This window comes from Pantherophis guttatus, chromosome 1 (assembly GCF_059756535.1).
Source record: "Pantherophis guttatus breed Tessera chromosome 1, ASM5975653v1, whole genome shotgun sequence".
In the NCBI taxonomy this organism is placed as follows: domain Eukaryota; kingdom Metazoa; phylum Chordata; class Lepidosauria; order Squamata; family Colubridae; genus Pantherophis; species Pantherophis guttatus.
The window spans coordinates 276,557,578-276,572,936 of record NC_142063.1 but is presented as its reverse complement, the minus strand read 5'-3'; the positions used below and the strand labels follow the sequence as shown (position 1 = coordinate 276,572,936).

General features: G+C 38.6%; 1 protein-coding gene across 1 annotated transcript in view; it reads left to right on the top strand.

Moving 5' to 3' along the window:
• PCNX2 (pecanex 2) overlaps positions 1–15,359 on the top strand; it is a 100,644-nt gene that overhangs the window by 50,491 nt on the left and 34,794 nt on the right. The window contains exons 22-23 of the mRNA XM_060692360.2: positions 6,154–6,263; positions 7,220–7,348. Of these exons, the coding sequence (XP_060548343.2) occupies positions 6,154–6,263; positions 7,220–7,348 (239 nt within the window). The remainder of the gene's footprint in view (positions 1–6,153; positions 6,264–7,219; positions 7,349–15,359) is intronic.

Below are 15,359 nucleotides of genomic sequence, written 5' to 3'. Positions count from 1 at the left end.
CACACAGATAGAAAGCCATAGATTTTATGAGTCAATGTTTTTCCTGATTTTTCATTCATTTATATAATAGGCCATTGAACATTTCCTTGGCTTAATTCAGCCTGCTTCCTCACCTCCAGTGCCAGAAAAAAAATATAGTTTTCCTCTTATTATGGCTTTCTTCCACTTGGACTTTGCTTACTTACTTGCTTCACCTAGAAACTAGCATACCAAACTCATGTGACTAGTTCCAATCTCCATCTTGCTTACATTTTTCAATGTCTCATGCTCTTTGTCCTTGATGCCTTCCCAGGTGATATGCTTCCTTTCATATCTGCAAGCTATCTCTTTTTTTGTTTGTCTAAAGACAAGATTTTCTTTGTTCCTTTGTTTATGCATGCATGCATCCCAATAAGGATGGAGAGAGAAGAAGCTATTATACAAATCAAAGGCAAGTTTTTTTTCCCTTTCCTTTCCCCACATTTGAGCCTTGGGTTTTTCTTTTGTTATGAACTTTCCTGCCTATCTCTTCCGGCATCTGGGATATGAAACCTTTGTGGAATGCAAGCTGGGATGAATGTTAGAGGAATATTGCTTGCTATCCCTTGTCTGAGTAAATGGCAGTTTGCTAATTCACTATACCTCTACATTGTAAAATCTGTATCTGCTGCTCTTACTTCTAGATAGATGACTACATATTCAGATATTGAAGCCCTCTTGATCAAGCTCACCATATTTCAGGCAGACATTATTTCTTTATCATATTTAGAAACCACCCGTCTCCCTCATAGAGCAATTCTGGGCAGTGAGTAATCTTGAAAGGCCCACCCATGTAGCCTAACAATCAAAGAATCTCTCATGTGACACCATTTTTTTAGGTAGTTGTTCATTTGGAGTGTTTTTCCCTTTCCATCCTCTTTCCAAGGTGGGTTGCCTCTCTGAACCCCTAGAATGGATAAGGCCATTACATGAAGTCACCCTCCAAAGACCCTTCAGCTTTCCTAGAGTTTTAAAATCCATGATGTTAAGTTTTAGCTATTCTTGGTAGTATCATTTGTCCTCCTGTACATAAGCAAGAAGGGATGATTGTGATACTTTTATGGCAGAAAGGAGAGTGTTGTGAGAATGGCAATTGTTTGCTGGTCTTAGTGATTTGGAATATATGAATTTTATTAATTTAAGGAAAAGGAAAGTATTGTTGAAAAGCAACTTCTGCAAACTGCCGCCAAGATGTTGAACAGGGTAATAATAGCTGAGCGAATGCATGAGTAAAATCAAGGTAGCATCAATCAAACTAATTTTTTTTCCATGCAGAAGGATGCTGGAACAAAGAATGCAAATCAGAAAGTTGATGACTCTGCAAATTGACACATTTTATAGGATTCTAGTTCATCAAGGGGATCAATTTCCAAGGTTCCCACAATGTCATGATCTATCCTTTCAGAAAGGCCATTTGGAAGAAACCATTTTTTTTATTAAAGAATCTGCATGCCTGTATTTATGGATCTATATTCTCTATATATTTATGTAGATCTTTTTATTTTTTTAACCCTGCCTTTATAGTTTTTATAAATAACTCAAGACAATAAATATACCTTTTATTCCTTCCATTTCCTATTTTCCCCACAACCCTGTGAGATGAATCAAGCAGAAAGACAGTCACTGGCTCAAAGTCACCCTACTGGCTTTCATTCCTAAAGTGGGACTAGAACTCACAGTCTCCTGGTTTCTAGCCTGGTGCCTTAACCACTAGACCAGTGTTTCTCAACCTTGGCTGCTGTCCAGCAGCCAAGGTTGAGAACACTGCACTAGACCAAATATCATCAGATCGTGAACTATTACAATTATCCAACTCAGTCACAATTCTTCTTAAAGTACTTATTTTTCCCTGCCATATTTTAGACTGTCTAAACTGGACTTAATTTTGTGAAAATGACTGTCAAGACATTAGTTTTCACTGAAGATGTGAGGTTTTCTTCAACAGCAATGCTAAAGTGTTTTCAATCCATATCATCATGTCAAAAACAAATACTGTATCCCATCAAGGCAGTGGTTGAAGGTACATATGAAGTTTCTCTGTTACTCTTCAAAAACCTTACAATAAAATCTTATTAGACAGTTGATTAGCAGATTATTTTTTCCGATACTATTAGTAATAGTAGTTGCAGTATAATAGTAGACTGATCATTGTTGTAATTTTATCTCTTTTCAGAGCTGATCCAAGATAATTATTGCCTGAGACAAAGCAGCAAATCATACACAAACATACACACAAAATTACATCGCTTTGAAGGCCAGTCAAGCTTTTATGATACCAGAAATAGAAAAATCCCACAAGAGCCTATTATCCCCAATATAACATTTCAATCATTAGTTATTCAGCCAACAATTTGTTGCTGTTTCATGTCACTGAAAATCAATTGCCCAAAATTACAGTCTCATGCTAGCTAATCAGAAATCCAGTTGGTTCCTTTTGCCTTTAATTAATGCAATCCAGGGAGCTCAAACAGTGTGAATCAATATAATTGCTTGGGGTCTTTATTGACTACACCAATTTTCTCTTTTTGACCTGCTCCGTTACTGATTGCTGATACTTATTTTCCCTTGCAAAACCACTCAACAGATTCTGAAATCATTTTTCTCTAGTATATATGGACTTTTCAAAATAAAAGAGACCAAATCACTCAGAGATATTGCACTACATAATGTAGACGATAACCTCCCTTTTATAAACTCTCACAGTTAGCCTTTTCTGCAGATGTATAATATTTGCATTCCAAGAGTCTGAATATAGGTTATTTAATTTCCCATTTATGTGGTTTTCTAATATTCCATTCCACAGACCATACTTTGTACCTGTTTCATATGGTTTTGGTGATGGAAAAAGGTAATATATCATTTTTTAAAAAAAATAATTCAGTGGTTTTGGGTTGTCAAGGCTTATTGTACCAAATAGCAAGGCAATGTTCCTGGTTGCAGAAATATGCTGTTCTTTGTTTTGTCAGTAATCAGATAAAATACTATTTTTGACTTCAACATCTTTGTTGAACAGATATTCTCTAGCTTAGTCTGAAATGCAAGACATGCTTGGTTTAGTCCATGTGTTTTGGCAATTGAATGCTTGGTGCTTGGGACTGATTGTCAGTTAGGTGAAAGACTGTCAGAATATTTTATGAAAAAAAATGTTTCAGAATGAACCTGCCAACATAATCTGCTCAGCTGCACAAGCTACCTGCTGGGACGTCTTCAGACGTGACAACTGATTGTAATGAACTATCTCAAGAAGAGTCTGATTCAGTGGAAGTTTCTCTAGTTTTTTTCACTGCCTTTCAGACCTCACTGCATTGGGAGATTTCTTAATTCCTTAGAGTAGTTTTGGTGAGGTACAAAAGGGAAATTTGCGAAATTATGTTACATGCTGAAGAGAATTTTTTTCCCCTGTTGTTCTGCCCCAGCTTCGGATTCCCAGAGAATGTGACACACACCAAGCTTCGCAAACACTGTTTAATTCCAAACAAACCTCTTTCAAGAATGCAGGCTTCCCGTGCAAAGGGTCCTTATCAAAGTTATTAAGAACAATGTCCGACAAAGCTTGGCAACCAGCCCAGAAAACCAGATATGAGAAATTGCTCGCTCTCCAAGATGCTCTGTAGTAATGAGACGTTTCTAGCAAGAAAGCACTAGCTGCGTGTGACTTAAATAGGCTAAGGGAGTGGCCAATTATCCTCAAGCCCTACTCTCAAGTAGACCTCCTCCTCCTGAGTAGCCACTCCTGCCTTTTGGCAGCCCTACGTGCCCGAGCATTGAGGAGAGGCTCCTCCACTTTGCTCTCTCCACTGGAAGGAGCCTCTGGAGGTTCTGAAGGCCCTGGCTGAGTCTCTGCCTCTGGCATCACATCCTCTTCAGCCTCCTCACTGTCCGACGTGAGTGCCGGCTGCGCAGGCTGCTGGCGCGACACCACATCAGCCTCCTTGTTGTCGGGATCAGCCACGATCCGCGCAGGCCACTGGCAGGCCACAACACCTGTACAGTAAATGGTATCACCTAATTCTCAACTAACAGGGGTTAGCTGATAGTCTACTTATGTGCATGGCGTTTTGCCACAATTTCTTGGATCCATTACCTATTGGCCGATGGATCTGGATTTTTTTTTTCCACCTTACTTGAGTTAATGGTTTCCCTAACACTGAGTGCTGAATTTTGGACCAGTTGCAGATTCTCAATTCTCAAGGGTCACCCCATGTAGGGTGCATTGCAGTAGTCCAACTGGGAGGTAACTAAGACATGAGTGACTGTGAACAGGTTCAGCAGTTAAGTGAGGACTTAAACACTGACTTCCATGCCCCACAAAGGGTAAAAATAGGCCTGATTCTTTAGAGTTTAAGTTCAAAGCATCCATCTCATTCCTTATTAAAAATCCCAAATCTTTAAAAATGTAAAAATATAAGTCAGAAATGCCCGCCCCAGGGATTCTCTGGAAATCCCCAAAGAAATGCTGGTGTGTCTACTGGTCTTCTGCGGGCTATCCACTTACTTCTTGCTCTAGTTTTCACGAATAAAGAAAGAAGTAACAGAAGACAAAGGAATACCCATAGTGACTTGGGATGTTTATGAATTATAAAAACAAGATACAGTATAATGCAAAGAGGAATCTTCAGTGTCAGCAATTTGCTAATCCCTCCAGATCTACCAATTTTCTCTATAAAGATGCAGAAAGACCACTGAGCACTGAGTAATGCACATTAGGGAGATAAATTGAAATTATACTGCACTATACATTGACAAATATTTTCTTTTATTTGGCTATGCTTTCTTTTAATGACTCAATCTCAGTAGTGGAATCTGAATGACGTCCAATAGTTACATAGTTACCGGTTCTGTGAAACTTGGAGCTATGAATTCTGCATTAAAAAGAAACCCCAAAGCATTGTGGTGACACAGAAATGTTGTGTAAATAGGTGTTCTGTAAATTGAACAGGTTCACATAATGTTTACTAATATTCATGATTCATATAATTTATCTAGCTGCAAATTTTGTTGGAAAGGCCTGGCTAAGGTTATAATTCCGTTTCTCTTCCTTCCTTTGGTGAAAAGGAATTGTAAAAAAAATTGATTTGTGGAAGGAAAGAGAATAGATGCTATTTCTCATTTGTAGAAATGCTTTTTGGCATTTAGTGCATTTGTCTTGATTAATAGACATATGGCCTTACTTTCACAGATCACTCTTACCATAGTTCTCTTTGTGTACATGTAATTATGTATGTGTATGTGTACAAGTGCTTTTATGCTACTGGTAGTCCTTGATTTACAACCAAAATTGAGATCAGAATTTCTGTTGCCAGGCAAGATAGTTGTTAAGTGAGTTGCACCCAATTTTGCAACCTTCTTTGTCACAATTGTTAACTAAATCACTGCAAGTTAAGTGACTCACGCAATTGCTAAGTAAATCCGGCTTCCCCCATTGACTTTGTTTGCTGAAGGTGGCTAGGAAAGTCACAAATGGCGATTGTATAATCCCGGGATGCTACAACTGTTGTAAATACATGTCAGTTGCCAAGTACTCAAATGTTGATCACATGACTGTGGGGATGCTGCATTGGTTTTAAGTGCAAGGATTGGTTGTAAATCATTTTTTCAGCACCCTTGTAACTTTAAGTGGTCACTAAATGAATGGTTATAAATCGAGGACTACCTTCAATAAATATCAGATCTTAGGGAAAGCAGGAGGGATGCAGCCTGGCCTTATTTCTTTTCCTAACAATGAATTTCATTTTAGGACAACGAGGCATGGAATGTGCTAATAAAATGGAGTTGAACATCCTTATACATTTTTTTGACCCAAAATTTATCACGGTTTATGCTCTCACCCCACCCAATTTGGGTTACCAAAGATACCTTTTTAAAACAGAAAATCCTGTTCTTTAAATGAGATAATGTAAAACATTCTGTTTTTTGTAGCAGACACATTTCATGAGATTATTCTGACTCTTGTCCTCGGATTATAAAAAGAATTCCATTTTGATGATTGCATTTAATCTTAACTTCTAGGTATAACTGTGTTAGGAAGAATCTTTGTACACTTGTAGTAAATACAGAAACCCGAGTGCTTAGTGGGTTTTTAAAAAATAGACTTTATGGATGTTATCATCATTTTTTTTTCTCTTTCATTTTCAGCTGTGGGATCTACTACAGAAATTACAGTTCATAATGACTTATATTGCTCCTTGGCAAATTGCCTGGGGCTCATCTTTCCATGTGTTTGCTCAGCTCTTTGCAATACCTCATATCCTTTTAAGAAAGCTGTTTGCTGTTTTGTTCTGTATTCAGCCTGAGGCCTGTGAGTAATTTATACAGACCACCATTGTTTTGTTTTGTTTTGTTCCTTTTTTAAAGTTACATCATTCCAAGAGGATTAGCTATGTACAATACTTGGGAAAATGAAATTTGTGTTATTGAATAGATAAAAGTACGGTAAGATAGGAAATGAGAAATGTGTTTCATTATTTGTTGGGCAGTTGTATATGTAATTAAAAAAAGGACAGTACGTCCCTGATACTTTCACAAATTGTATAAACAATTTTCTGCCAAGTTAAGAAAAAAATTTCCCCCCCCTAAGGTTCCATATTTACATACTAGATGAAATACTTTCTAAATGATAGGGGAAATGCATTTTAAAGATTACAGTACTCTGACAGATTACACTGTATTTATTTTTTCTTTATTAGGAATTTGCAAGCCTTTTTTCCTTTCATTTCAGGGGAATATTTGTATGGGTTGAATCTTTGTATATGTTTGCATTTAAAAGCACTATTTTTAAGACAAACCTGAGATAAGATAGCAGTATTAACTTCAAGGATAAATGTTCAACTTACTAGAGGCAGAGAAACCTGTAATATTTACATTAGTTGCTGATTTCATTATTTGATATGGACTTCTCCGAGGGTTTTGCTGCCCTCCACTAATCTTTTCCATTTGTTTCCTGTGCATTTCCCCCCCCCTTGCACTTATATTATGACTTTTTGTCCCAAATTAGTATGAATTATGAGTTCATTGTGTTGTAGCTTCAATATTTTCATTACATCAAATTCTAAATAATCACAGTTCTTCTTTAGCTCTTACACATAACTTTGCTGCACCTATCTTTTGGGAAGGAAACCAAGTAAATCAGGAAGCACCTAAAGGACATTGTAAAAATCCAGTGAATTTACTATTTATACTACCTTAACTTGAAGTCTTCAGACTCTGCAATGCTTTTCTGTCAGACTCTGGCCACTGCAATCTTTTCTACTCCCTTGAGTCCATTTCTAGGGAGTGTCATTTTTCTCACATCATACGCCAGACCAGTCAAGTTCTGGGAAAGAAATTACAAGTAAGATAAAAGTATTATAAATGTATTCTCTTTTTTATTCAAAATGTGGGGTTCAAACGAAATGTAGTTCACAATATCCTAGAGCTTTCTGTAGACTGTGGGGATAACTTTGGCAATTGTTCATGATGCATTTCACTAATGGTTTTTGATGGAATGTTAAGCCATTTTTTTAAAAAAAAGGTTATATATTTAAACACTCAAAATAGAGTTGTCACCTCACATTTCTCTGTTGCAAAAGGCAGCAAAACTCTATGGGGAGGGAGCAGTTTGCAAGCTATGACTGCCCTGAATGTCAACAGTTATTGATTCAACAGCTACAGGTAAAAATAAAAGCATTCTGGCCTTGGGGGGATTTGAAATCAGTAGGGATTATCATATGTTATTAGCTAGTTAATGTTCATGTTTCAACAGACATGGTTGTCACAACGTAACAGGGTTCCCTTTTTTTTTTTTTGAATTAGAGGTTTATTGTTTTGCAAGGGTGACAGAAAAACAAGCCTATGGAGGTTTCTATGCTTTTTACTATACAGTGACATTATTTACTGCAGGTATTTGCAACAGGTGCAACAGGTATACAATACTGGTGTCAGGTTTCCTCCTAAGACGCCCTCCAAGATATGAATCCTGATTCCTTCCCCCTTTTCCTCTATCTCCCCAACCCTCCATTTCTGGGTTTGACAAGAGAGAGAATAAAAAGAAAGGAATGTATTGGAATGTACTGGAATATGCTCAATGCGGCTTGATCGCCTTCTGGAGCTGCTTAGCCAAACACCTACGGCTTCTCCATTGGGGGGGAAGAACATTTCCCAGGGTCTTCTGCCCAGTCATTCTCCAAAGATCAGAGTTTTTCCACTGATGACTGATCCCTTCCTTCTCCTCTGGGGTGTTGAGTTTGCCAGCTGGGTTTTCCTTTCTCCTCATTCTTAGGCTTGGGGTGGAGTTTTCATTCCTTTGGGTCTTCATTTCCCTTCTTCCAGGGAAGCCACCCCCTGGATCTTTCTTCTCCCTTCATATAATGGTATGTTGGAATGATCGTGGGAGAGATGAGAAGGGTTCTTTTAGACTTGCAAGGTTGATGTTAGGTCTAGCAAGGTACTCCAGACAAGAAGCACAATCAGAACTTCTACATCTGTCTTTATTGTAAGGTTACATTAATAGAATCTTGCAACTCTGAAAGTACCCTTCCTTCCTTGTTTATCAGATCATCATCTAGGATGCAGCTCTTCCTCCTATCTCCCAAGGTCATTCCCACATACCATTACATTTCCTAGCCAGGAACCAACAACTGCTCTACACCCCTCATTACACTCTCCAACTTTTCTCTCCAGCCCATCCATTCTGTAAGACATCTCCTCTACTCTCCCCTCTCCTCCCCTCTCCCCTTTCCTCCCCTCTCCTCTCCCTCCTCTCCTCTCGGACAAGGAAGAGGTTTCCTTGTTGATGAATGCAATAAGCTGAATAAAGAAAGACATTGAAGTAATAATTGAGTTTGAGTTCAGTTGAGAGTCTAATCCTTCAAAAATCATACAACTGAATTGAGAACAGAAGAAAGATTCAAAGTCATCTTTAAAAGCAGCACTACGTAGGGTACATTACAATAGTCTAGCCTGAATAGATCATGAGTAGCCTTCTATATTTTATGTGTTCTCTATATAACAGAATTTCAGGGTTGCAAAACATTGAAGTTGGAAGAAGGCTGAGAAGATGCCCTAGGAGCATAATTTAAGAAGCCACATTCATTTTAAGTACATTTCATATGCAACAACATTCATAATTCATATCCTACATAGTGCATCTAAATGCTTCAGTAGCCTTTCTAATATATTGCAGCTAGAAATCATAACCACAAAGATATGTTCCATTTGCCAAACATTCTTTGTCACTGTTTGTCTACTGTTGGAAACCATAGAGTACTTTCAGTGAAATCACAAAAATGTGACCAAAATAATGTCAAATGAGCTTTAATTTTTTCCCCCCTTAGGTTTGCTGTTTATGATTCATGAGATGATAAAAAAATTATAGCTAACAATATATTAAAAAGCTGCCCGGTGTGGTTTTGACACAAGTGGAGCAGCAAATAAATTTAATAAATAAAATAGTTGTGCAAGATTAATGAAATAAATGAATTATTATTATTTATTAAATTTATATGCCACCCAACTCCTAGTGACACTACACAGTTTACAAGTTGTTAAAAACATTGAAAACAAGAAAACAATGCAAAACCAAAAAAAAAAAAAAAGGAACAAAGGTGGCAGAGTTAACAAAACCAGATGGGAACAAAGAAAAGGAAGAAGAAGCAGGGGCTTCAATCATGCTTGCCAAAGGCCTGGGCAAAGAGCCAGGTTTGTTGGGCCATTTGAAACACTAGTTGTGGTTTTGCACACATATTACTAATTTTTAACTGGCTACAATGTTTACTTCAATAATTTACTGTATAAATTCATAACATGTTTTGGTCCCATTAAACAAGCGTAAGATTTTTTTAAAAAACAATCTTAACAAATATTGATGCAAAAACTCACTGTGGCAAAGTGCCATTTTAGAAGAGACATTCCTTCTCCTGCCTCACATTTGACAGATGCTTCCATCCTCTAAAGCCAGAGAGAATGCTTTCTGCGTGCAGATGGAATTGATTAATCAATCCAAATTCATACAATTAATTTCGATTTCTTTAATTGGCTGACAGCCTTCACTTCAAAGCATTTGTTCAAAAGACATTCCTGGTGGAATACATTCCTTTCCTGTAATGATTTCAATGGTGAATACGCACATGTAGTCACAATGTTAATCATAGTTTATGAGAATAATTTACTTGTTTTGAATTGCTGTCTGTTCCAATTTAAAAAATTACCACCCATGTGTTGTTGACCAACCTGATAAAGGAAGAAAAAAATCAAATCTAGTTAGGAACATAATATATCTAATCTCCAGCGCCTTTTCTCTTTGTATCTTCTTTACTCCTAAGGAGCTGCAGGCACTCTGATTTCCCCAAATACTGAAAACTGAAATAGAAACTTGAATCTATTTTTCTGCATTGTTTGTCCCTGAGAAGCAATGTAGTATGAACAATAACAAAAGTTTGGCTTACATAGTTTTAGGCAATGGAGTTATCTTTATGTGTGTGACTATCAAAGGAACTTTAAAGAAAGAACTTGTATATTTGGATAGGATGGAAAAGAGTTTCATGTTCTAGTTTTAAATCTGACTTACTTTGCAAGCCTAAAATCAGCTTTTAAATTCTGTATGGTGAACTCATTCCTCAGGTGCTGATCTTGGTGTAACTAAAACAACACAGTTCATGCATAAGAGAAAATGAAAAACAAATTTGAGGGAACCACTGTTGATGTAGAAAAGCACGAGCATGGCCGTTGCCTTTGAAAATGATGACAGGCTGTGTAAATGTAAGGTTACAGTAGTGCAAAAATGTAAGGTTAAAGGGAAGTAGAATGCAGTTTATTGAAAGAAGGCATGGCTGACTAGAGGTCTCCACAGTGAGCGTGTCTGGAACCCTGTCCTGAATATTACACATTGCAACTTTATTTGTAAATTTTCAATCATTATGTGTGAACCAGGGGTGGGTTCTACTTACCTTTACTACCAGTTTGCATCGCATCTGTATGCGCAGATCACCTATGACGACATCTGGGTCAGTGGGCGGAGCCTTCCACCGATTTTACTACCAGTTCTTGCGAACCGGTCGGAACTGGGGGCAACCCACCACTGGTGTGAACTCTCAACATTACATGATAAATATTATTCGTGATGTCTAAATCCCTAGCTGGGTGCACACCAATTTTGATGGAATTATAATTCCCAGATTCCCCAATGATTGACTGACTGATAACTGATTCTTGATTTGTAGGCTCAAAATACCTACGTCCATTGAGTGTAGCATAAATTAAATAGTAAAAGAAAGCACTTAGGCAATCAATCCCTCTTAAAATAATAGTAATTTTGAGTGTTTATTGAATACCTCATTTAACTGTTTGAAGAGGAACATCAGTCTAAATACCAGAGCCGATGTATTTCCAAGGGTGTGCAAAACAAGCAACGCTGGAAGTATCTCAAGTAACTTTGTACTACACTAGAGCAGGGGTGTCAAACTCAAGGCCCACGGATTGAATCCGGCCCACGGGTTGCTTAGATCTGGCCCATGGGGCCACTCTGGAAACAGTGAAGAACTGGCCTGTAGTATGTCTGCCAGCAAAAAACAGATCTTGGGAGGGCCGCAAGCAGCCCTTTTAGCTGCGATGACCTCCTGCAACCCTCTGCCAGTGAAAACGGAGCTCAGGAGGGCCACTCTAGCCCTCCCAAGCTCTGTTTTTGCTGGCAGAGTGCTTGGGCCACCACTGGTGCCCCTGACATGAGTGACTAGGGTAGTATGCCTACCCTAGTCATGCCCATTTAGCCCCCCGAGGTCAAATACAACCCTATTGTGGCCCTCAATGAAATCGAGTTTGACACCCTTGCACTCTTGAGTATCTTATTTGGCTCTTTTTTACTTTCTTGAATGAGACTGGTTTTAAATCTGATCCAACATATATGTTTTTCCAGCAAAAGCATGAATGAAAGTGACTGTTTCCTTGCTTGGATTGTACATTAGTGATATGTATCAGGGCTACAAGAACCCAAAAATTTGTGACATGGAAGATCTATACATTAAATGCATTTTGACATTTAAGAAAAAAAAACTGAAGCAGATAAGGAGTTGGGGCTTCAGATATAAATAGTCTTGAGCAGTGGTGAAATCTAAAATTTGTTACTACCGGTTCTGTGGGCATGGCTTGGTGGGGGCTAATGTGACTGGGTGGGCGTGGCCATTTTTTTTTTACTTTTAAAAGCATTTTTTCTACAACCTCTTCCGCGAAGAGGTTGTTAAAAAATGCTTTCAAAAGGCTCTGACGATTCCAGTTGAGTTGCCTAATCGGCAGAGGCTTTTTTTCTTTTAAATGCCTCTGACGATCAGGCAACTCAGCTTGGATCATCAGAAGGTTTTTTTTCTTTTAAATGCCTCTGACGATCCAGACTGAGTTGCCTGATCGCCAGAGGCTTTTTTAAAAAGCCTCTGCCGATCAAGCAACTCAGCTTGGATCGGCAGAGGCATTTAAAAGGAAAAAAGGGTTTTTTTTCTTTTAAAAGCCTTTGACGATCTCAGCTGAGCCACGCAATCATCAGAGGCTTTTTTTTTTACTTTTAAAAGCATTTTTTCGGCCGAAGAGGTTGTAGAAAAAATGCTTTTAAAAGTAAAAAAAAGCCTCTGATGATTGTGCGGCTCAGCTGGGCATGGGGAGGGGGGGCAGGGATTTTTGCTACCGGTTCTCCGAACCACCTGCCTCCATCGCTACCAGATCGGGCGATCCGGTCCGAACCGGGAGCATTTCACCCCTGATCTTGAGGTATTAAGCAGTTTTGATTTTTTTATATATATATTACTTCCCTTCACCTAATTAGTTTTTCCAACCTGGAACCATAACTCTGCTGCATGCTTTTAACCACTTTTGTGGAGGCAGTCGGTGAGAAAAACAGTTCAGGAGGAAAATTTACAACATAGTTTTTTTAAAGGATGCCATGTTTGTTGTTAAACAGAGATGGGCAATCTTTTTTCAGTCCGAGGGCTCTCTTTTCTCCTGTACTATTTTGAAGGGATTGTCACAGGAGCATACTGGTGAAATGATGACATCGCCAAAGTTAGCAAAATTGAAAATACAAGACCATTGGGGGGGGGGGGGCGGTTAGGAATGGGATAGGAACAAAATGTGCTTCATTTTGCCCCTTGAATACTCCCCCAAAAAGAAAAAATGGCCTAAACTTCAAAAGACCTGCAATGGGTGCCTTAAGCTTTCTGCAAGGTTTAAAAACCAATTTTAAGTTTAACCTTACCTCAGAACAAAAAATGGAAGTCCCATATGGGTGCTGTGGAGCAGGGGTGGGTTCTACTTACCTTTACTACCGGTTCGCAACGGGATCACAGAAGCTTCTGCTCATGAGCAGATCGCCAATGACGACATCCGGGGTGGTGGGTGGGGCCTCTCACCAGTTTTACTACCGGTTCTTGCAAACTGGTCCGAACCAGGGGCAACCCACCACTGCTGTGGAGCCTCATGATGTCCATTGGTTGTCCACTCTGCTCTAAAAGGTAGACTGGACATGGATCTCCCAGATCACAGAATATTTGGCTCCTTAAAAAAAACCTCCCGAGCTTTCCGTAAATGTTGTAAATGTTTGGCAATGTTTTAAAAGTTTTACATAAATCAGGAAATAGAGCATTGGATTGTTGTTATTTAGGTCTCTGTGTGAAGTATATCTGGGCAGGTCAGTGCAGTAAAGAGGCTTGCTGAGACGTAAGCTGTTTGAGCATTTCAGACCTATTGATCAATCATGTTATCTAGATCAGGGGTCTCCAACCTTAGCAACTTTAAGACTTGTGGACTTCAACTCCCAGAATTCTTCTCTCAGCTTTGCTGGCTGAGGAATTCTGGGAGTTGAAATTTACAAGTCTTAAAGTTGCCAAGGTTGGAGACCCCTAATCTAGATGGTATATGTTACCTCTTTGATGCAATCCAGAAACAGAAGGAGAAATCATGCTATATTTATTGTAAAGCTACAGTAACAGAATCTTGCATATTTATTTCTTCCCTCCTTTATTTTTGCTTTCCATACAACTAGGGATGGTCCCTTCTGAGATGACTTCACACACCTCCTCTTTTTCTGTACAGCTCTTCCTCCTATCTTGAGGAAGTCAAACTATTCTTTAAAGCACCTGAGGGTAGAACAAGAAGCAATGGGTGGAAACTAATCAAGGAGAGAAGCAATTTAGAACTAAGGAGAAATTTCCTGACCATTAGAACAATTAATCAGTGGAACAACTTGCCTGCAGAAGTTGTGAATGCTCCAACACTGGAGGTTTTTAAGATGATGTTGGATAACCATTTGTCTGAAGTGGTGTAGGGTTTTCTGCCTGGGCAGGGGGTTGGACTAGAAGACCTCCAAGGTCCCTTCCAACTCTGTTATTCTATTCTATTCTATTCTATTCTATTCTATTCTATTCTATTCTATTCTATTCTATTCTATTCTATTCTATTCTATTCTATTCTATTCTATTCTATTCTATTCTACAGTAATAGAATTTTGGGAGACTAAATGTGCTTCCACCCCTCCTCACTTTATCTTTAAGTGAACCAGGGAGGGCCCTGAGATGTTTTCTCAAGTTAATTTCTTGTTGTGGGCACAAACCCCACTTATCTGACCCTTGCTTTGGTACTGGTTCCATTTCCTGTTGTTCAAAATCACTCCCTATATGCCCTCTACAATGACAGATTCACTCATGAATCTACTATTCAACAATTGCCTTTCCCTGCAGTCTGGCTTAGTTTGCCTTCTAAAACATCAGTACCAGTGGTGGGTTGCTCCCGGTTAGTAAAAGTGGCGGGAGGCTCCGCCCACCCGCCCAGACGTCATAATGGACAAACTGTGCATGCGCAGAAGCGCGAACACGACTAGTTTTATAGCGGGGAGTTCTTTAATAGCTATGTGGGATTTCATATACTCGTAATGAATAAGATTTTCCTTATTAATCTGATTGGGATCCAGGATTTCTACTGACCATGGCACCAGAGTTCTTCATTCATCTTTTGCTTGCTATGTTTCATTTAAAAAAATGTGACCTGAAAATAGCATTCCCCAGGAGGGAAGATGGGGAGAAGATCCTAGGCTGTAGTATCAAATCATGGGATCCTCTAGATTTTGTCTTGGAATGTCCATGATAAAGGGAATCCACAAACAGGGAGTAAGATATAAACTAGTCTTGGAGTGGGTGTTTCTTGCTCTTTTGATTTAAAGACTATTTGGGAATTGTCTGATACTGTAATAGTATAAGGGAATGAACTTAGAAGATAGAATAGAATAGAATAGAATAGAATAGAATAGAATAGAATAGAATAGAATAGAATAGAATAGAATAGAATAGAATAGAATAGAATAGAATAGAATATTGGCCAAGTGTGATTGG